The sequence below is a fragment of the Podarcis liolepis genome (assembly GCF_965112155.1).
Source record: "Podarcis liolepis genome assembly, chromosome: 10".
In the NCBI taxonomy this organism is placed as follows: domain Eukaryota; kingdom Metazoa; phylum Chordata; class Lepidosauria; order Squamata; family Lacertidae; genus Podarcis; species Podarcis liolepis.
Genome location: NC_139562.1, coordinates 19,895,579 through 19,917,688, shown reverse-complemented (window position 1 = coordinate 19,917,688; position 22,110 = coordinate 19,895,579). Strand labels below are relative to the sequence as shown.

The window sequence follows — 22,110 nt, the reverse complement described above, 5'->3', positions numbered from 1 at the left end:
CAGCTGTACTAATCTGGGTTATTTCCTGAAATGCAGAATAATGTTGCCATGGAAGTAAAGCCACAAGGAAGGCATCAGTAGGCGAGGGGAGTAGAGATTATGATGATAGAAGGAAGGGCAGAGGGAAGACTGGATGAAATATCCTCCCTGCCCCCGATGGCAGAAAGCCTTGTTGTGAACCTTAGGAAGGGCTGTAGCTCAGTAGGAGAACATCTGCCTTGCATGCAGAAGGTCTCAAGCTCAATCCCAATGGTATAGACAATATTGAGCTAGGAGAACCAATTGTCTGACTCTGTATAAGGCAGCATCCTATATAACTGCTTGTGTATTTGTTTTGGAGCCTAACAGCAGGCACATTTCAACCCATGCTATTTGCTTCCTTGTTTCCACCGCTCCCCTCCTTTTGGTTGCCAACATTTAGGGCACTGAAAGTAGCACGGAAGGCTGAAATCTTGTCTCCTCTTGGAGCTCTGTATTATAACACAGGGAGATATGAAGACGCCTTAAAGGTGTACAGGGAGGCTGCAGCACTTCAACCATCCAACAAGGAGACTCGGCTGGCTCTGGTGAGTGTGTGTGTGTGGCAGAGGAGGGGGAGTTATATCATACTGACCATTGGAACCATAGCAAGGGCAACTGTCTTTCCATGTCAAAGGAACAGTTCCTCTACTCCTGACTCTGTGAAGGTCAGTGGATTTCAGCTTTGCAGTTGCTTCTGCTTGCAGTTATGTCTGGGAGAGGAAGTGGACTGTTTAGATGTACCGCTAAACCATGGTTTTGAATTATGAGAATGAGCCACCCCCAAGCCTTGGGTTTGCACACTCCCACTTTTCTTCTATGAAGAAGAGTTTGAAGACTCCTACTTCTGTTTTCAGTTAAGCACTGCTTGCTGTGTCATTCAAACACCACAGACTGTGGCTAATAGTCACTATGGTTTGTTGAAACAAGGCAACTTCAAACTATAGCTTAAGAAGTTAGCTTGTATCAACAAACCATAGTTAAAATTAACCACAGCTTATGGTTTGGATGTAATATTAAACTGTGGTCATTCTAGCAAAAATGCAAGCTTCTGATTTCTTCCTTGCAGCCATGCTGAAAGAGGAATGTGGAAGGAGTATATAAGTCCAAGTTTCCCAAAGCTGATGTTGAGAAGTGATCTGACTACAGTTATCAATGCCCTGGCAGCAGCTAGTTAGACAACTGTAATGCTGGTACTTAGAGATCTTGACTGGCTGCCAGTTTGCTTCTGGGCTCAATTCAAAGTGCTAGTATTAGCCTTTTAAAGTTCTAAATGGGCTAAGACCAGAGCATTTGAAAAATGGCCTGCTCCCATATAAACCAGCCAGGGGTTCAGATTATTATCATCCAGCTCTGGTGCCCACCCTCTGAGTTGAGGTGTGTGGCTTTTTCCATGGTAACATCTCATCCAGTGAGGTTCCAGTGTTGCAGTGCTCACTCACTGGAAAGTCACCCCTCTTTTTAAAAAAAGATTTTTAAAAATTAAAGTAAACATTTATTCAAAAGTTGCAATGCAGCTTTGTCCGCTGCCATAATATCACAAAATGATCACTCCACTCCTCAATCCCACATCACTGTCACGTTGGGTCGCCAAATATCCTCAGTAGGAACCCAACTGCCAATCTGGTTGGCTGGACATTTTCAATAAATATATCCCCTCCACAGACACCTCTGTGGTGATGATAGCATCCTGTTCTTCTTCAGTAAAAGAGAAAAAGGGAGACAGATCATGTCAGAGGTATCTTTTTGGGGAGATGCCTTGATTAGTTGCCATCGGTATGTGAGGCGTTCTGATAGAATTGGGAAGTCATCCTATAAACTCCTGTGATGACACAGAATGCTTGTAAATATGAGGTCCTCCAATCAGGACACCTTTTATGGTTTGTTTGTTTGTTTGTTTGTTTGTAGGCTCAAGTTTTAGCAATGATGGGGCAAACCAAGGAAGCAGAACAAATGACCAATCATATTGTGACTGAGGAGGCAGAATGCCTGGAGTGCTACCGCCTTTTGTCAGCCATCTACAGCAAGCAAGAGAACTACAACAAGGTAGGAATGCTGCTCTGGTGGGAAATCTTCCAGTCAAAGCACTTGGTTAGGAGATCAGCCTTTGTCCACCCAACAGGTGGAGTTAGACCTAAAACGATGCATAGCAATAACCCTTAAGCCAACCCAGACACCATGTGGCTTTGTGCATGTATTGTCACTGAGTGTTAAGATCTCAGCTTGGGTCTAAGAACCGTTTGCAGAAGAAAGCTGCTGGAATGAGATTTTCCCTTCCCCTACTTATTTCAGCAATCTCAAGAAGCCTCTCCAGATGTTCAGGAGACCCTCCTCAACTCTGCCTAGTAACTCTGCCTAGTTTGATGTAATTCTACCCTCTCCCATCAACCTCCCATCAACTGCCAGTCTCACCCAGCAGGGTCTCCTGATTCTCAGAAGAGACTTCTGGAGAAGTAGAGGAGAGACTCCATTTTCCAACTTCCTTCAGCAAGTGGTATTGAGGATCCAACTGCCGGTGAAATGTTAGTTTTCTTGCCAGAAAAAAATGGCAAAAAGTAGCTACACAAATTGCCTGATAAGTACTGTAGCAAAGGGAAAGGTTGTGTGTCCAATAACAAAAATATTGGTGCTTTCAGTATGAAGTAGGGATGTTTTCCTTAGTGTTAAAAGGGGACAGGAACATCAAGGTACAGACTACTGACAAAATATTATGAAGTCTGCAAAAGCATTTTCACCCATGTTCACCTCTGACTTTGGGTCTGTTCCACACATTATGGAGGAGCAAAACCAATTTTGTGACCGGCTGGACACTTGTCAGAAAACCCCAGCCAGTTCTGGTTCTCTGATGAGAATACCTGTATGATACAAATGGGTCTCATTCACACATTACATGTATTTAAATATTATAGGAGTTCTGCTCAAATGACCCATATTTATCATTGTTTGTGTGTTTGTTCAGGCGCTTGAAGCCATAGACAAAGCTCTACAGCTGAAACCAAAGGACCCCAAAGTCATATCAGAACTCTTTTTCACTAAAGGAAACCAGCTAAGAGAACAAAATCACCTGGACAAAGCTTTTGAGGTAAGTATAATAATAATAATTAAAAAACACATGGCTGTCTTAACTCACCAGCCACCTGTTTCATTTAATGTAGCACACAGCTCTTCAGATTGGTTAGATTGGTTGGTGTGCATTCAAGTGGGCCCCCACACAGCTGAGGATGATGAGGCAAATGGGGTGCCCCATGAAGAAGGAACTTTAGGAATCTTGTATCCCTGCTCCCCCAGTTCGGTGCCCTGAAACTGCTGCTCAATTTATGTGGCAAAGGGGTGAAGCCAGAGATGCAGGCAGACATCCTGTAAATCTGGTCTGTTTAAGATTCAGCACTGTGTGTCCTCGTTCCTGTGATCAAGCACGTGTTTTATTACCCAGTCTTCTGGAGGAATGTTGCCGACACTCCTTTCTGAAATCTCTATGATTCATAATGCTCTCCTTCAAGTCAGTGCAAGCATTATAACCTCCCGAGGTTCTACTTTGCAATCTGTGCCCCTGCCTCTCCCACCTGCTCTCCCAAGAAATAGCTTTTTAGAGCCTTCACAGAATGATACCATCCTATTGTAAGCACCTAAGACTGTGAAGCAGTTTTTGAAATCACTTGTAGCTCTGAGGAGATTTCAGAAAGGCATGTTAGTGACGTTCCTTTACTGGCCTCTCTTGAGATTTCCACACTGCGGGCAGGATTGTTCCAACATTTGGGCTTTGTTTTGTTTTTCATGTTAATTTAGAGCTATAAAGTTGCTGTAGACTTCAACCCGGAACAAGCACAAGCCTGGATGAACATGGGGGGGATTGAGCATATCAAGGTAAGAAGATTCGCAAGCTCTGCCAATGGAAGTGGTCCTTTGCTGAGGAACAAAGAAGGGCAGAAAGTGATTCAGAGATAACTAGGCAGGGTTAAGATAGGAGTCGGAGGTTCATCAAATCACTCATTTTGGCATATATATTAGAATATTCTATTCAGAGTGTACTTTGATGGTATAAGGCTCAGAAGGGGTTGAGTAAAAAGGTAAAGGGACCCCTGACCATTAGGTCCAGTCGTGACCGACTCTGGGTTTGCGGCGCTCATCTCGCTTTATTGACCGAGGGAGCCGACGTACAGCTTCTGGGTCATGTGGTCAGCATGACCAAGCCACTTCTGGCGAACCAGAGCAGCACACAGAAACACCGTTGCAGGGAAACTAGGTTGGCAGGAGCTGGGACAGAGCAACGGGAGCTCACCCCGTCACAGGGATTCGAACTGACGACCTTCTGATCGCCAAGCCCTAGGCTCTGTGGTTTAACCCACAGTGCCACCCACGTCCCCTAGGGGTTGAGTAAGCCCCTGCAAAAAGGATGTGGTGTGGAGGGGGGCAAGCCAGCAGTGGGGGACTTACCCCTATTCCAAACTCCTTTCAGTTTGATCACAGGACCTAGAAACTCAACAGAAGTTAACCTGGCAAAAATGTGTTAAGCTGAACTATTTTAAAGACTTGTATTCCATCTGCCAGGCTTAGGCTGGCTTAGTTTACAGCAGCCCTGCTCCTGAAAGGAGTTTGGAATTGGGGAAAATTACACTTGCATAATTTACCCCAAGCGTAAATTACACTGCCTTTCTATAGCACAGATTCCTCTGCCCAACAACAGCCTGAGACATAGGTCTGCGTAGTTCCTACTTTGTCGATCTGAACCAGGGACAGAGTTTGGTGTCTTGGCCACTAGGCTACATGCCTTCACTATTGCACAATTCCATGCTGGTTCTGTCAGCACATTTGTAGCTATTGGCGTGTGAGACTAGGAGAGGGCTGTTAGGAATGGCATTTCAGCAACAGCAGCTTTGCAACGGGTGCTATGATTTCTTCCTTCCGCCTTTCCTTCTGCAGGGCAACTACATCATGGCACGTGGCTATTATAAGAAAGCTTTGCAGCTGGTTCCAAACAGCAAGCTTCTGAAAGAGAATCTGGCTAAACTGGATCGCTTGGAGAAACGGCTGCAGGAAGTTCAAGAGAGGGGATAAAAATGAAAAATGAGGGACAGCCAGTGGAGTGCAATGTCTCCTGGAGATGAGTGGAAACTGTGGAAGCCCTGAAGCCCACACAAGACAGAAGTGAACTGAAAGGACCTAGCAGGGAGGCAGTGGTGACCCAGACTACGAAGGGTGCACATGGGAATCATGCTGGAGTCGCCAGAAAGCTATGGGGAGTCCTGCTGCTTCTCTCTGGATGAGCCGAAGGATGGGCGAAAAGCTCACCGTAATCCAGAATTATATTTGGGTTTGCCTCATGCTACTTTCCATTAGTGCTGACAGTAGATAATGCTTATATAACGTCCATGTCTCTCACTTGTTAAAAATCATCATCATCATCATCATCATCAAGCACTGGGATGATTATGAGAAGTGAAACAGTGGCCTGATTCAGCAAGGAACGGAGGAGGTAGCCCCCACCATCCAGTCTTGATATAAAGAATATTTTACCATAGAGGCCTACCAAAGCCAGGCACCTGATTGGCCAAGAAGATAGTGGGCAGCAGCCAAAGAGGTAAAGAAATAGCAGCCCCCTTCTAGGCCCCAGTAGGGATTTTGGTTGCATTTCCCGGAAAGCAATTCTCCATCACCCAAAGAGGAGGTGGGTGCAACTAGCTCTCAGCTGGATATTTCGATCATGAGGGCAGTTGCAGAAGAAGAAGTCACTCATATGAAAAGTCTTTTTCATTGCAGTTTGTACTGAAGCTCTCACACAGTGTTAGAAGTTTAGTAGCTCTGCTTTTCTTCGATCCGAATAACAGGGTGGTTGCTGTTTTTGTAGAGAATGAAAGTGCCAGATGGGGGAACGGAGAAAAACAGCTCTGGAAAAACCCCGTCATATGGCTTATTCCCATATCAATGATATTAGGGTCCCAAGTTGCTCTTGAACCCATGCACACTGGGTTCCCCCCCCCAATCATAGACCCTTGTTTTGCCTCAGAGGTTGACCTCAGGAGCTCTCCTGAGTTTTCAGGACAGCTTGTAAGGTAGTGGCACAACAGGTTGTTGGGAGTATATGGGAAGCTGCCTTATACTGAGTCAGACCAGTATTGTCTACACTGACTGGCAGCAGCTCTGCATGGTTTCAGACGGGGGACATTCCCAGTCCTACCTGGAGATGGCGAGGGTTGAACCTGTCTGTGTGCAAAGCCAATGAACTGAACTTCCTCCAAAGGAGGAAGGAAGGACGGCCTTAGAAGGTCCACTAAGTGCACACCAGTGGCTCTTTGGATCTCAGCGGAAGACAGAGAGGATGGGATCATTTTCCAATGGTCTTTGGACTTGATTTGTGCATGAGGCACAGGGGAGTGAGTGAAGAAAGGGATTTTGAGGCCTATTCTGCCCACCTCCATCTGGAGATTCTCTTTCTCCCACTGGATAAAAAATGAGATAAAAGATAAATATGGTAGAGAAGAAGGAAGCTCACAGGGATTGGGTGTTTATTTTTGAGCGTTATTTATTTAACTTTTCTCTGCAGCATAAGTGATATCTTTCACTACTGGGAATGTAGCTAAAATTGTGGATGTTGCTCTTATTTTTATGAAGCCAGAGAAGGTAGCAACCACAGAGGGGGAATGTATGTGAATAGTTGTTAATATTTCTAGCCTATAAAGGGTGGCCAACATGGTGCTCTCCAGATTTTGCTGGACTGCAACTCCCATCGGGCCCACCCAGTATGGCCATTGGTCGGAGATGACAGGATTTGTAGTCCAACAGCGTCTGAAGGGCACCACATTGGTGACCCCCTCTTCAGAGCATATTTCAGATGCCTCGGAGCTCTAAAGATTCTTGTCTTCTCAATCCTTGATTGAATAAAGTTAAATCCTTCTAAGACGAGGATTCCGCATGCTCAATAAAGAGCTCAGACGTCGTGTGCATTGATGGGGTTCATGACTTCAAGGGAAGAGGCCCTCCGTCAGCAAGACCTCTGCTATGCGAACAAGTCTGCAGCCAAGAAACAGGCAGTGAACGCTTTACTAAAACACGAAGCGCTGTAGTCCAACTTGTTCCTACCTCTTGCTAGACATTGGCCTCAATGAGGATTGTGTCTGTTTTGTTTTAGAGTTTCTGTCAAACAAATACTGATGACTGTTTAACCAGTTAATAATTTAATTGTGATATGCATGTAACTACTTTCTGCGCCCCTTGTTTGGTAATTTACCACACTTTACGGAATCTGGAGAATGGCAGGTGCTCATCATTTGGCAGGACAATACCTTCCCTCCACATATGCACTATTTGGTGGCTGCTGGTTGTCTGTACTTAATCACTGTTGTCTGCAAAAGGGCAGCTTGGGAAACTTTGGCAGAAATTGTTAAATGCCTCAAGGCATTCTAGAGTGGCAAAGGAAGTGGACCTCAATATCTTTATTGAAAAAAAATATCATTACTCTGAGTGGCCTTAATAATTAGATAGTGTGCCCCAGTGGGTTGAGAGTTTGGAGGCCTGGGTTCAAGTCCCACTTCTGCTATGGACTTGGGCAAGTCATTGTGTGTTAGCTCCCATTCCCCATCTGTGAAATGTGTATAGCGCTTACTTATTACATGTGGTTGTTGTGACGGCAAATGCAGCAAGCCACTTCACAAGTCAAGAATTCTGAAAAGAGTAGATATGATGGAGCATCAAGAGATGCAGAATTAGGTTTAAAGATTTACTAGTAAATGTCCCTTTGCTTGCTTAAATTCTTTGTACCACCCTGAGCTTTCAGGGTGGGGCATAAATCTAGAGGGGTTTGGGGGGTGGGAATAGTTTTCCAGCAGTTAATTTTGGGCCTCAAGGCAGCTGAACTTGGTTAACTTATATCTAAGGTCCATTTTATCACCTGCTTTTTTTTAGCATGCCTTTAAATGTTGTTGTTCTTGGCAAAGCGTGTAAGCCCAATGATTATAGATATTCCCAGTAAAACTATTGTGGGAAACACAATACAATCCAGCATGAAGTTCTGTTGAACAAACCCCATTGAAATGAACAACTCATTGGTAGATTGTGCAGTTAGGCTCTGATCCAACTTGTGTTGGACAGATTTCACATGCATCCGCATGAACTTTACTCCCATTGCTGCGATGCCTGGGGGAGACAGGAATACAATTTTTAAATGTGCTTGTATCAGTCATTTAAATTGATCGACAGGCACGAAGAAATATGGATTTACAATCACCTTTCAACCTTCCTGGGGGGGGGGGTTATCACCTGTGAACTGATGCATTCTAGTTGACATGCATTTTTAATCCTCCGCCTACCTTTTTCTCTCTCTCTCTCGAATTAAACACAGTTGGGATGTGTTTTTCACATTCTTATCTCTCCTCCCTGCACCAAAGCGCGGGAGAAGCGTTGTCAGTTTCATCCATAAATATTTATTGCACTACCCCCACCTGTGTTCTACGGAGAAATTGATACTGGAGTGGGGGATGGGGAATGCTTATCAATCTCATGAATGCATATTTTCTTCACCGTCCCTGCCTTCTCTGCTTTCCAATGAAACTGACATAGTTGCGGACTTATTTTTCTCTAATGCCGGCCCTTTCCCCTGCCTCCAGGCTACGGCTGAAGAGAGGGGAAGTTTCTGTTTTTCCTTTAGGAAAGCATATACGTACATGCAGCACACACTAATTACTTCAATAAGGGAGAAGGAAAGAAAAACTGACAAGGCAACTTTACAATTTCACTAGAGAATGGGTGGTAGAAAGTATGGTAAAAAAAGAAAAAAGTGGTATGGAAAATGACAAGAATTTGTGTTTGATGATATCCCAGTATAGTTGCAGGGCAATCTACATAGATTTGCAATTGGACTAGCTGGTTGGGGAAGGGTTGCAGTGACATTTAAAAACCAGCAGAGCATAACTTGTGAAAGGTAAGATTTGCATTAGCTGGAGTGAGAGAAAAATCCAGAGTGAAAATTAAAATCTCTTTCCCCACTGATAATTAAAATGCACTTGGCATAAGGTGTGACTACAGCCCACTGAAAACAACAGAACAAGTTGTGCCTAACTTATGATTTGCTCACTGCAGCTAGATCTGGACCATAGTCTTTGGAGACCTACAGTGCCACAAATGTATAATATTTCATTTTCAAGCATCCATACGCTACAGTGCAATCCTATACATTTCTACTCCGTCGTTAGTCTCACTGAGCAGACCCAGGTGAGTGAGTATGGGATTGCAGCCTTCATAGCTTTCCCTGTAAGCCAATACTTCTTGATAATACTTAGAAACCTAATTGTAACATATCTGAGGACTGAAAGACAAGAAGACATTAGATTTGTAAAACAAGATAAGCAGTGCTTTTTTTCCTGGGGGGACGCATACCCCTAAACATTTTATGAATCTTTGTACTTTTGTCCATTTACTGTATTTATTTTTTCCGATTTGAACTATAAAATGGTGATTTTCTTGAGTCAAAATGAGAGTACCCCTAAACATTTTTTAAGAAAAAAAAAAGCACTGAATATAAGTATAAGTATTTATCATTCTACATATTGGCTGCATAGATCCAGAATGTACACATTGCGTTTATTTTTGTAACTTAAGGAAAACACATTATTTTTTTAAGGAATGGCGTCTTGAAAATCTGTCTCCTTGATCTGAGATAATACAAGTTTTTTTGGTTTTGTTTTGCTAGTTTAATGATAATGGTTAAGCAAAGCTTTCCTGTCTTAGTATGGTTACCACATGTTAATTCATCCAGTTACCTTTGCCAGCTGTTGACACTGGGGACTGAGGGTTGTATTCAGTTACCTAATTGTGCAAGTGGAACGACATCTGCTTGTACAATGCTACTTCCTCCTTCCCCTGGCACCCTCCCCCAAGTATGCTCTGGGGGTTACCCCAACCCTCCAGAGCTGATTTGGGAAATGGACTAAGGTGTGCACAGAGAAGGAGAGGAAGGAAAGTTCTGTAAGTGGAATCATTCAACTCACACAATTATTTAGTTTAATATCACCCTGAATCTCAAAGGGAGGCAGAGAGGGCTGATGAAGGGAAGGCTTTAGATTTGGGCAAATTTGTATATTTAATCAGAAACCATCCAAAATTCATTGTGGCTGCAGAAAAAATAGCGGTCCCTCTGTACATTAGACCTGAAATAGTATTAAAGGATTGTAGTCAATGAACTTTTACTCAGAGGTAGATGCATTGAAATCATGGTTATTACTAACTTAGCCCCGTTAATTTCAGTGGATCTACTCTAGAGTAACAATTGAATACAACCCAAGGATGCCCATCAGAGCCGTCATATGAGTTAGTCTTGACTAAAAGGCATCCATGTCACAATCTTTTCCTATCAGCCTTTCTGTCTTCACTTTTACATGTTTTGGCTTGCAAGTCTGATGGCAAAAATTACTTTTAATCCAGTTTGCTCACAGCTGCTTTCCCCAGGGGTTAAAACCAACCTCTCCTAAAACAAAGAAAGCCACTTTCAAGCCATGTATATTCCTCAATATGTTAAGATTTTGCAGTCAATAAACAGAAGTGGATGCTGTCTTCTTCCATGCCCCCCCCCACCCAGAATAAACTTCTTTTTGGATCTACTACCCAGCCACAATTATGACATGGATAGACCACTCACTCTCAGTTTAACCTACCTTTCAGGGTTGTTGTTAGGATAAAATTGGGAGGAGGATAAAATTGGGAGAACTACGGCATGTATGCCACCTCGAGCTCCTTGGAGGAAGGCAGGATATAAATGCAATATATATATATAAATAGTCAATGCAGTTGACATGTTTTGGAATGCAGCTAGGATCAGACAAGTTGTAGTATTTCTGGAGAAAAGAGATGAACACTCTTTAGGATTATACTACTTGTTCTGCTGCACCTCTCCTGCAGTAACAGTTTATAGGCTTAAAACCTCATGCCAACTAATGCAGCAATTCATTTAATCAGTGCCGAGATTGCAGTTTCACCAAACTCTATATACACAAGAGAATCACGTGTGTTAATTTTTTAATAACAGGAATGGTTCCATTGATGGTCTGATTTGGGCCCCTTTGCTAGGTGAATCAGGAGAGTCTTGGTGAAAGGCTCACTTTTAAATAAGGATTCATATTTGTCTAATTACATTACAATGGATTTCTCTCCCGCTTCTGCTGAACTAATAGAGCAGGTTAATTGGTAATAAAATTGATCTTGTTCTCATAGATATAAGACAGCTCTTCCCCTCTCTTTCCCCCCCTCATAGCTCACCGACGTAATGCAGCTATAAATACTCTGGCTCCTTTCCTGCTACTGCCATATACTTAGCCTGCACAGCATGTATTATGGACACCTTTTTTGCATTACAGATAATAATAATGTTGCTTGGCAGTTTTCTTCTTATATTGCTTAAGTACTGTTTTCAAAGCAGACCTCTACAGACAGACGCTGGCCAAACCCAAAAGGGAAGGGATGGCTCTGAGGGAATAGGATAAAATTTCAGGCTATGGAGATTATATATATTTCAATATCATATCAAGTGGCATGTCATTGAAAAGGGAGCTCCAGCTTCCCTGTGTCACTAGGATTATATTTTATTTAAAAAGGAAAGCAAGCTATTGAGGGGGAAATTCTATTGCTCCAGTCTACAAACAGCATACGCACAGGTCCTGCTATCCGAACGCAATGTGCTCTCAGGAAAACATTTGTTAGGTGAGCATTTGCATAATGAGTTGACAATTTCCATTGATTCCTATGGGGAAATTTCTAATGTGTTCCCAACCATGGAATTTTGACCATAAAATGATGGGGAAACCCTCTGAAACCTTGCAAAAAGCTAACAAGGAAAAGCTCTCTTATTCGGCCGATCGCTCTCCCTCCCTCTCTCTCATCATGGTTTCTGATGAAACAACTGCCACGGACCAGCAAAACACACACAAAAAAAGCTTCTTTAAGTCTGTTGATTTGTTTACACTACTACATGCAGGTCTGGCAGTTTGGAGATCTGAACCTGCGGTGTGTATAGCAAGGTTTGGGTACTAATTCCTTGTGTTTGGATAAGTGAATTTATATATAACGGGCAGTGGCGTAGCGTGGGTTGTCAGCACCCGGGGCAAGGCAAGTAATTTGCGCTCCCTAACCCGTGGATTTGCGCCCCCTAACCCGTGGATTTGCGCCCCCTAACCTGTGGATTTGCGCCCCCTAACACTAACCCCCAGATGTTGCGCCCGGTGCGGCCGGCCCCCCCTGCACCCCCCACGCTACGCCACTGATAACGGGCGTTTGAATAGCAGGACCTCTGTGTACTTTCCTCCCTTGTTCTTAGTTCATTTTCCTGAGGTCTTCAAAGTGCTGCATTCACGTAGCCCAGAGATAGAAAACCTGAAGCTCTCCAGATGTTGTTGGACTACAACTCTCATCGCACTCAACCAGCACGGTGAGGGAGTTGTAGTGCAGCAACATGTAGATCCGTACAGCATGAATTGGTGTGCCAGATGTGTGTGCCTGTGTGGAGGTGGTTCTCTCTGTAGTCTTCAAACTACTGTCCTTAGGGACTCTTAGGGTTCCTCTGAAGCACATGCATGTTTCCGTGAACAGAAGATCAACAATGGGGAGGGGAGTCCCCCTGAAGAGCAGATTTCTCATGCCTGTTGGTCCTGCTTTGCAGAACACAGGGAAGTGCTAGGAATTTCTAGGTCTTTCTCCTAAGTGGCCATGGCAACAAAAGATTTGACAGTAAGCTCCAGGGCTCCCCCCCCCCCCCATATAGAGGGTCCCAGGATCTATCTGTGGCATCTTGAGTTTAAAATGTCAGTACTGCACCAGGTAGAGGGTAGGGGTGAAAAATATCTTACGTTTTATGGACACCATTCATACGAACATAAGAAACTGTCTTCAGACCATTGTTCCATCTAGCCCAGTATGTCTATTCTGATGGACAGCAGCTCTCTGGGGGTCTCATGTAGGGATGGAGGAATCTATTAATTTCTGTTCTTTCCTCTTCTTATTTTTTCAATCTTGAATTTAGTTCTTCACTTTCTGCAGCAATTTCCTAATTTCATTTTTTTAAAAAAAATCTCACAAAAATTCCTTCAGCGTTTTAGTGTGAATCTCTCCCGATAAACACAAATTTGCATGCAGTTTTGACTAAAATACACATTTTTTGCAAGCAATTTCTCATAATACATTTCATTTCTGGTTTTTTTTTTACTTATATATTGATTTTTTTTATGCACACTTTCTCCTAATACATGCATTTCTGTAAACATCATTCATTTGGAGAACTGCATTGCATCAGTTATGTGCAAGTTTAAAACTGGAGGTGCCAGGACTGAAATGGAGACCTTTTGCATGCAAGATGTGCCCTATCACCGAGCTAAAGTCTCCCACCAATAGGTGCCCACGACAACTGCAACAAGATGTACATGTGCCTAGTGCACCAGCACTTTCTTATGCTTTTGGTGGTGGGTGGGGCCTAGTTGTGGCAAAGGTATGGGCTGGAATTCAGTGTAGTGCTAAGAAGATGGTTTGCATCAGCACAAGCATTTCTGCTTGCCTGAAGGAATGATCTCACATTTGGGGGTGCACTGATCTAGGGGTTCTCACAAACCTCCAGAGCAGATTCAGGGGAGGTGCATGGGTGGGAATGTTCTATTGTGCTTCTGGGAGTCCTTTCACTACTGGAATGGGGTAGCTGAATCTGTCCCTTAGCACTGAGTGGTATGAAAATTGCAAAATCAATTTGACAAGTCCCCTTGGTGGGACTCAGAACAAACATAATGTTGTAGGCCATGTGAGTTTTCCTAACACCACCTCTGGGAAGCTATGTTGATTGATTCATTGATTCACAGCCTATAAGTTGATTGATTCATTTAAGAACCTGCCAAGGTCCTTCTGTATCTTGGCTCTTGTTTGCAGTCGCACTGCACTTCGGCTTATTGCTCACCTGCTTTCTCATCTGTGAAAATTTAGTCCTAAAGGGCTTTTTGCCTTAAGGGGGATGTGCAATAGTTTTATCAAGTAAGCAGCCTGCTTCTATGTACCCTTAATAACAAGCAGCAACAAGAAAACATGCTTTGGCTGTTAATGGTGTTTGAAAAGTGTCACCATTGATGATGGTAATCTCTGAAAATATGTGCTGAACTTCCTTGTGATGTTTATATGAATTTGTTTGAAAATTATTTTCTTCTGGAAAGTCTCTGGGTCACTGCTGTGGCTTCTATGGAAACATAGAAATATCTCTGCTGAAACTGGATGCCGTTAATCTACTTCAACAAGCAGAAATTAATTTTGCATAGCTGTGGTGTTTTTCTGTCTTTTGTCTCCATCACTTTTGCCTTTCTGAACTATCAGTTGTTTTTGTTCCATCAATTAAATGCACAATTTAGCAGTGGGATGTATGTCAGTGATAACAGGATTTTGAAAGGTCCTTTATTTTCATTGTCAAATTATGAATTTTGCCTACAGAGGTTATGATCAAAGAAGTCTTTGAACAAAGCAAATGTATATAGATGTCTATTTTATATAAAAACAATATAAACGTGTCTGAGTTCCTTCTGCCAGACTGCTTTTCAATTAGCCTGGTGCAGTTGAATCTTTCATTGTGTGCTTTCATGTGTGTGATTGAGAGGGCTGCAGTGTATTTAAAGAAATCACCAAATAGAAGCAAACACAAAGATTCCAATGAAAAGGAAATATCTAAAAGTCGTCTTAACTCCTAGTAACTCACAGTGCAGAAAAGCTCTTTTTCATGGTCATTCTAAAGGGCCAGTGGAGCATATCTGGTGTATCTTCCATCAGAGAGAATTCCATTTACAAGGGGCTACCACAGAAAAAGCCCTGTTTCTCATACAGGCCAATCGTCATGAACATATGGATTATGGGGAGGAGCACAAATGTAGCAATTCTTCACTATTAATGGAACATACTAGCTTTCCCCAACCTGATGCTCTGGACTACAGTTCCCATTATCCCCCACCATTAGATATGCTGCCTGGGGTAGATGGGAGCTGGGAGTCAGCTAGTACGTACACCAACTTAAGGGTACAAGATGCCCTGCACAGAGAATACCCAGAAATCCATATTACCAGAAGTTGCAGGGCTTCAGCGAAAATGTCATTCTATAATGGAAAAGTCGGGGCTTTGCATTTCATGGTTTCCATTTAACTCTGCAACTTTGGGGCAACACTTACAGAGAAAACAGAGAAAATGTGTGTGGAAGTAATATTTAAATAACAGTGGGGCATGGCAGTGATTGAAAGGACCTTACCTTAGCCTCCCCAAACTGAGAACTTGAGAACTATTGAAAACCTCATATTTCTTACAGAACCGAATCCTATTGCTCCAAGATGTCTGCCAGTTTTCTGCACATGCAGCCCATTTTACACTAATTTTCCACATGTCTCCATGAACACATTTGCATGGGGGAAGTTCAATATGAACCTATCTGAGTGTGGTGGATCTTTAGCTCATCAGCAGGACCAGAGAAGGGGTAAACCAGCTGCAATCACTCTGGGAACCCATTTGGGTGCACTAAACCATGGTTTGGCCAAGATTGCATAGTGGTCACCAGTGGCTTCCATTTGGAAAGGGCAAAACACCCACTTTGGGAAGCCAGCCAAGTGTATCACCCTTGTTAACTTGGTGACTTTCAACTTGCCAACAAAACTTAATTTTCTCCATCCTTCTCCATCCATTTCCCGAAGTTTCTTGTGAAGAAGGGTTGATTGTTAAACCACTCTGGGAACGGTAGCTCTGTGAGGGGAATAGGGGTGACAACTCTCAGCACCCTTAGCAGACTACATTTCCCAGGATTCTTTGGGGAGGAAGTCATGTATAAAGCGATAAGAATGATACTGCTTTAAACATATAAGTTTATATAAGTGTATATATCAGTGAAAAATTCATCTGAAATGCATTAAATTGGTGGAAATAGCTTGCAGAAATGTATGTGTCAGGCAAAATTGCATTAAAATGTGTATATTAGGCGAAATATGCATTAAAATGCTGACAAATCTTCATTTGCAAACTGATGCGGAAGTGTGAACTGAAGACTGGGAAAATGAGAAACTGAAAGAAAGTTGACAGATCTATTCATCCGTTACCCCAACTCACCAGTTGAAGACAAGTACCTTATACCATATTATTTTTATTCATCGGGGTCCTAATATATAATGATCTCTCTCATACTGTCTTCCACCTTCAAGAGCAAATACATCTCCAAATATTTCTATTAATATTTATTAATTGGCTATGAATATTTATTCTTAACTTCTTATAGAATCATTTGTAGTCCCAAGGCACACAGCCCTGCAAGGAAATCTACTCAGTTGTAAAAATAAAAGTTTTTTTGTTTAAAGCATTAGCAATGCAGGTCACTAAGCAATTGAGCTAGAATTAGATTACTTTTGCCGCCTTGTGGTTTTTCGGAAGGGGGGAACAATCAGGTCGATAGGATTGTGCTTTGAATAAGTAAAGAGACTGTAGATTAGAAGTCAACTGTGCCTCCCAGATTTCAGATTTGCTGCTAATTGGAATATGTACATGTCCAGTCTTGCCTCGTTGGCAAAGCTTCCTTAGCAAATAAGTGGTGACACTTTGCTGTGCCTTGGTTTGGACAATTCTTATCACTTGAAATTATCTGGATGAGACCTGAGATACTGCATATGCAAAGCACACGTTGGAGAGGCGGCACACAAAGAGATGGACAAATCCATCAACTTCAGCTCCTCTCCATTTTCCTTTCTTTTTCAGTCTTAAATTCAGTTATTCCACATCCTCATGAAGATTTGCCATTGTTTTGGTGTGAATTTCTCCTAACACACATTTTTGTATGCTGTTTTGAGTAATGTGCACAATTTGCGAGCACTTCCCCCTAATATAAAAAGGTAAGGTAAAGGTGCCCCTGCCCGTACGGGCCAGTCATGTCCGACTCTAGGGTTGTGTGCCCATCTCACTTAAGAGGCCGGGGGCCAGCGCTGTCCGGAGACACTTCCGGGTCACGTGGCCAGCGTGATGAAGCTGCTCTGGTGAGCCAGCACCAGCGCAGCACACGGAAACACCGTTTACCTTCCTGCCGGAGCGGTACCTATTTATCTACTTGCAATTAGGGGTGCTTTCAAACTGCTAGGTGGGCAGGAGCTGGGACCGAAAGACAGGAGCTCACCCCGCCGCAGGGATTCGAACCGCCGACTGTGCGATCAGCAAGCCCTAGGCGCTGAGGTTTTACCCACAGCGCCACCCCAATATAGTTCACCCTGAATGTTCTTTTCACTAACAAATGCATCTTTTGTTTGGGTTCAAGCATTTGTTCAAGTGCTAATTAGATAGTTTCCCATTAAAATGCAAACAAAATTGGATTTCTCCCTGAACCCTAAACACACAACTTGTGACTTGGATGTGACCCTACTGACCCAATGACTAACACTCCTCTCCCACAGAGCACACAAATTCTGCTTGTAGACAGAGCAATCTGCTCTGTCTACAAGCAGAATTTGAAAAAGGCAATAAGAACATAAGATGAGCCTGCTAGATGGGGCCACGGGCCCATCTAATCCAAAATCCTATTCTCACAGTGGCCAATCTAGATGCCTGTAAGAATCCTGCTGCATTCCCATCGCTTTACACACACAAGTTGGACTTGTAATTTGTGACTTTGGGAAATAATGCTGAAGAATAAACTTCCCAGGCATGGCATGCAAATTCTCACCTGCCCACTTACTGTTTCATTGCTTTCTGGCCTAATGAGCACCAAAAAGGTGCATGTATCTTAAGATTCAGTGTGGTGGTTCTATTGCTAAGCAGCTGTCTTTACTTTTTGAAATACTGTCAGAAGTTCTCCTGAGCAGATTTGGAAATGAACTGAGGACATGTAACACCCACCTCAAGATGAAGTGACTTTTATGAGCTGAATTCTTCTTCAGCTCAGAGAAGCATTCTGACCCATCTCTGTTGCCCAGGAGCAGCTGGCAAGGAGGGGCACCTCTGTGGACCTGGCATTCCAGCAGTGGCATTGCTGGTACTTACCACAAAGGAGGAGGAGGTAATAGATAGGGACAATAGGGCTATAAGGGGACACTGGTGGACCAGGCTTCTGCACCTAAGCAGCCCTGACCTCCCTGCCGCTGTATCTCTCCCCACTGGCCACTCCTGCCGCTGCTGAAGAAGAAGAAGAGTTTGGATTTGATATCCCACCTTTCACTCCCTTTAAGGAGTCTCAAAGCGGCTAACATTCTCCTTTCCCTTCCTCTTCCACAACAGACACTCTGTGAGGTGAGTGGGGCTGAGAGACTTCAAAGAAGTGTGACTGGCCCAAGGTCACCCAGCAGCTGCAGGTGGAGGAGCGGAGACGCGAACCCTGTTCATCAGATTACGAGACTACCGCTCTTAACCACTACACCACACTGGCTGACACTTCCCACTACTCAAAGTTGTCACAACCTTCTGCACCCTTCCCTTTGTCAGTTGAGCAGGAGCAGCAACAAAGGTGACAATCAGCTACAGGAGGAGTTTCCCTCGTCTCTCCTCCCTGGCATGTTGGCTGACCATGCACTAGGTTGTGAGGAACATAAGACATGCAGTTCTTCCATATGCAAGGGGGAAATTAATCTACTTTGCAGGTGGCCCATGTAGTGTCCTCTAGATCCTGTGAAGTGACCTCCAACCCTTTCTGCAAAACACCGCATTTATTTATTGTCCTGTCTGGAAACCCAAACGAGGAGAACGAGTCATTTCCCTGCTTTCTCCTCCGTTCAGGGACCAGGCCCGTTAACGAGAGAAATTCTTCATTCCACGGAAATTAGGCTGAAACCGGGAACGCCCCAGGGCAAGTTCACAGAATTCCAAACCCCCATCCGCACCGTTGTCTTCTCAAAACTCCAAAACCTAAGCCTTTATCAGTTTGGTCCCCAGTCTTGCCTCAAGATAATGGGGAATCCGCTTTAAGGAAGACTTCAGAGCTGACTCGGATGAGCTGCAACCCGTTATGGAGACAGCCCTAGAGTAGTTCCACCTCCAGAATGCCAGACTGGAGCCTGTCCATTGGACTTTGTTTCTTTGACACCAAAGAGACTGCATGCCTTCATCTTTGAAGTCTGTCCTTGAGCTTTGGCGACTGCTTAGTCGTCTTCTGCCTGCTGGCATGAGTCGGTGTCTTCAGCGGTTGTGAAGATGTGGGCCGCAGCTGCTCTCCTCTCCTTTTGGTCAGCAGATCCCGCATTGCTTGCATCAGCTGCTGCACTTTCCTATCCTGCACTCGGAAGAAGAGTTCTGCCAAGCTGGCAGTAGGTTGAAGGTACTCTTGGGGCTTGGGGATCTCCTCCTGTTGCGTGACAACAACGGGGCTTGTTGCAGTCGGCAGCAGAGTTGAGGTCCCGACCACATCCTCAGGCTTAGCTTTCTGCTGCTCCGTGGAAGTTGGGGTGATGACAGTGGGCTTGCTCGAGTTGGACTGGGGAGTCTCTTTCTGGGCAACAGAGGACGTTGAGACAAGCGGTTGGGGAGAAGTCGTGATTGTGGAGGACGAGGTAGCCGTGGGCGCTTTGGTGGTGGTGGTGGTGGCCTCTTTGGGCAAGGTGGGAGATTCGGAGACACAGAGGCACAGAGCTTTGGCAGAGGTAGTTGTTGATGCAGCAGTGGTAGTAGTAGTGGGGGGTGTGGCAGAACTTTCCGCAGCAGTGGTGACTGTGCTGTTAGGAGGCTTAGAAGAGTGCTCTGTAGTTGTGGCAACACTAGTATTGTCGGGAGCAGCAGTGGTTATATTACTTTCTGTGGCAGAAGGGCTCGTGGAAAAGGATGCTGCAGTCGTGGCTTTAGATCCTGTGGTGGCAAGATCAGGAGAGGATTCTGTGAAGGTGGAGAGTTCAGTGGTGGTGTTCAGTGCAGGAGGAGATTCAGTAGCGTTTGAGGCAGAGTGAGTAGTAATGGAGGTGGGGGAGGGGGTGGAGGTGGGGGAGGGGGTGGAGGTGGGGGAGGGGGTGGAGGTGGAGGAGGGGGAAGGGGTGGAGGTGGGGGAGGGGGTGGAGGTGGGGGAGGGGGTGGAGGTGGAGGAGGGGGAAGGGGTGGAGGTGGGGGTGGGGGTGGGGGAGGGGGTGGTGGGGGAGGTGGGGGAAGGGGTGGAGGTGGGGGAGGGGGAAAGGGTGGAGGTGGGGGAGGAGGTGGAGGAGGGGGGAGGGGTGGAGGTGGGGGAAGGGGTGGAGGTGGGAGAGGTGGTGGTGGCGGAGGTGGGGGAAAGGGTGGAGGTGGAGGTGGAGGTGGAAAGCTCATCAACAAATTCTTGAAGTTCCATGGCAGCAGAGGTAGAGTTGTACTGAAGAAAGGACTCTGTGGACGTTGCCACAGTGGTGGTGAGAGGTCCAGGAAAACTCCCACTGGCTGACACTGGAGGAGAAGGGCTGAGGAGCTGAGGCGAGGGTTCTGCAGCAGTTGAGGTAGCAGTGGATACAGGAGGCTCAGGAGAAGACCCTGAAAGCACTCCAGCCAAGAGCTCTGTAGTGATTGGGGCAGAAGTAGCAGAAGTCATCTTGGAAATGGACTCCGCAGTGGCAACAGCATCAGTGGTGGTGAGAAATGCAGGAGTGGTCTCTGTGGCAGAGGTGGGCATGGCCATGGGGGGCTCGGTAAAGGACTTTGCAGTGGTTGGGTCAGAGGTAGTGAGAAGAGGCTCCAGCAAAGATTCTGATGCGATTGTGGCAACACTTTGGTCGAGGTTCTCGAGAGAAGACTCTTCGATAAGTTCCAATGGGGATTTAGTTGCAATGGTGGTTGTAGAGGACACATGGGAAAGCTCTTCTAAAATGTCAGGCAAGGGCTCTGTAGTAGCTTTGCCAGAAGTGACAGTGAGACGCTCAGGAGCCAACTCTGTGGCAGCCAGAGCAGCAGGGGTGCGGAGAAGCTCAGAAAAGAACTTAGCAGCATCTGTCGTAGAGGGCGACACGGCTGCGAGAAGCTCAGGAAACATCTCTGGGGTGGTCATGGAAGCTGCAGGAGAGGCCCTGAGCAGGTTAGTCAAAGCTTCTTCTATAGATGATTGCACAATCTCATCAGGTTCTGTTGGGGGGCTGATGATCTGTAAAAATGTCCTTGCTTTGTTCCTGTCACCTGGGCACGGAACCCTCTAAACAGAAAAATAAAATCAGCATGCAAAACGGAAACAGAAATCTTCCTCTGGGGTGCTACAGCTCATCAAAGCTATCAGTTCGCTGCCTTTCTTTTGAATGAGGCTGCATATACCCCTTACATTTTAAGCAAATTTGTTGGGAGCTCTAGTTCCCCCCTCACAGAGCAGCCTTAAGAAACTACAGTTCCCAGGATTCTTGGGGTGGGTGGAGGTATGTGCTTTAAATGTCTGGTGTTGCATACAGCCAGAAATCGGGACTCCTCCTTATTTCTCTAGGAAGATGCTTTATACTGAGTCAGAACCTTTGACCCATCTAGCTCAGTACAGTCTACACTGACTGGCAGTAGTTTTCCTGGAGACATGGGGGGTTGAGCCTGGGACCTTCTGAATGCAAGATCTTGTGCTCTCCTGCAGAGCTGCATCCCTTCCCCAAGGGTTAGGCCAAAAGGGAAAAGCTCACATCTGAAGCTTCCAGAAAGAGATTGAACTGACCCACATTAAATCTAAACATCTTTTTTTCAATCACCACCACCACCCCCTCCTCTCAAGGCCTGGGACAGAGATGCCACCCTCCTCATTCCACATACAGAAGCTCACCTTACACCTTAAGAACAACAGTAGAGATGGGGTCACATCCTCCACCACAGCCAACTACTTTAGGGAGCACAAGGCCTAGGAGCAGACAAAGCTCCCTTCCTTAAGTTGTGTAAACATGACACTTTAAAAGTGCTTCCTTTCCCTCAAAGAATTCTGTGCTCTGTATTTTAAATCTCATGTATTTATGATTCCCAGCAACTGTTAACAAAGCCCAGTGCCCAGATTTCTCTGAGGGGAAAAGGTGTTTTAAAGGTATAACATGTATATATAACCTCATACTGAGTCAGACTACTGGTCCGCCAGCTCAGTACTGTCCACAAACTGACTGGCAGCCGTTGTTCACATATGGCAAGATTGATAACCAAGAACAGACCATGACTTATGAGCAGGTTCATGGTTAACAAACC

General features: G+C 44.8%; 1 protein-coding gene across 1 annotated transcript in view; it reads left to right on the top strand.

Moving 5' to 3' along the window:
- Positions 1-8,009, top strand: part of TMTC1 (transmembrane O-mannosyltransferase targeting cadherins 1) — a 145,451-nt gene extending 137,442 nt beyond the window's left edge. Inside the window, exons 16-20 of the mRNA XM_083461942.1 lie at positions 422-566; positions 1,927-2,064; positions 2,978-3,100; positions 3,805-3,882; positions 4,939-8,009. Coding sequence (XP_083318068.1) covers positions 422-566; positions 1,927-2,064; positions 2,978-3,100; positions 3,805-3,882; positions 4,939-5,073 — 619 coding nt within the window. The 3' untranslated portion in view covers positions 5,074-8,009. The remainder of the gene's footprint in view (positions 1-421; positions 567-1,926; positions 2,065-2,977; positions 3,101-3,804; positions 3,883-4,938) is intronic.
- The last annotated feature ends 14,101 nt before the right edge of the window (positions 8,010-22,110 follow it).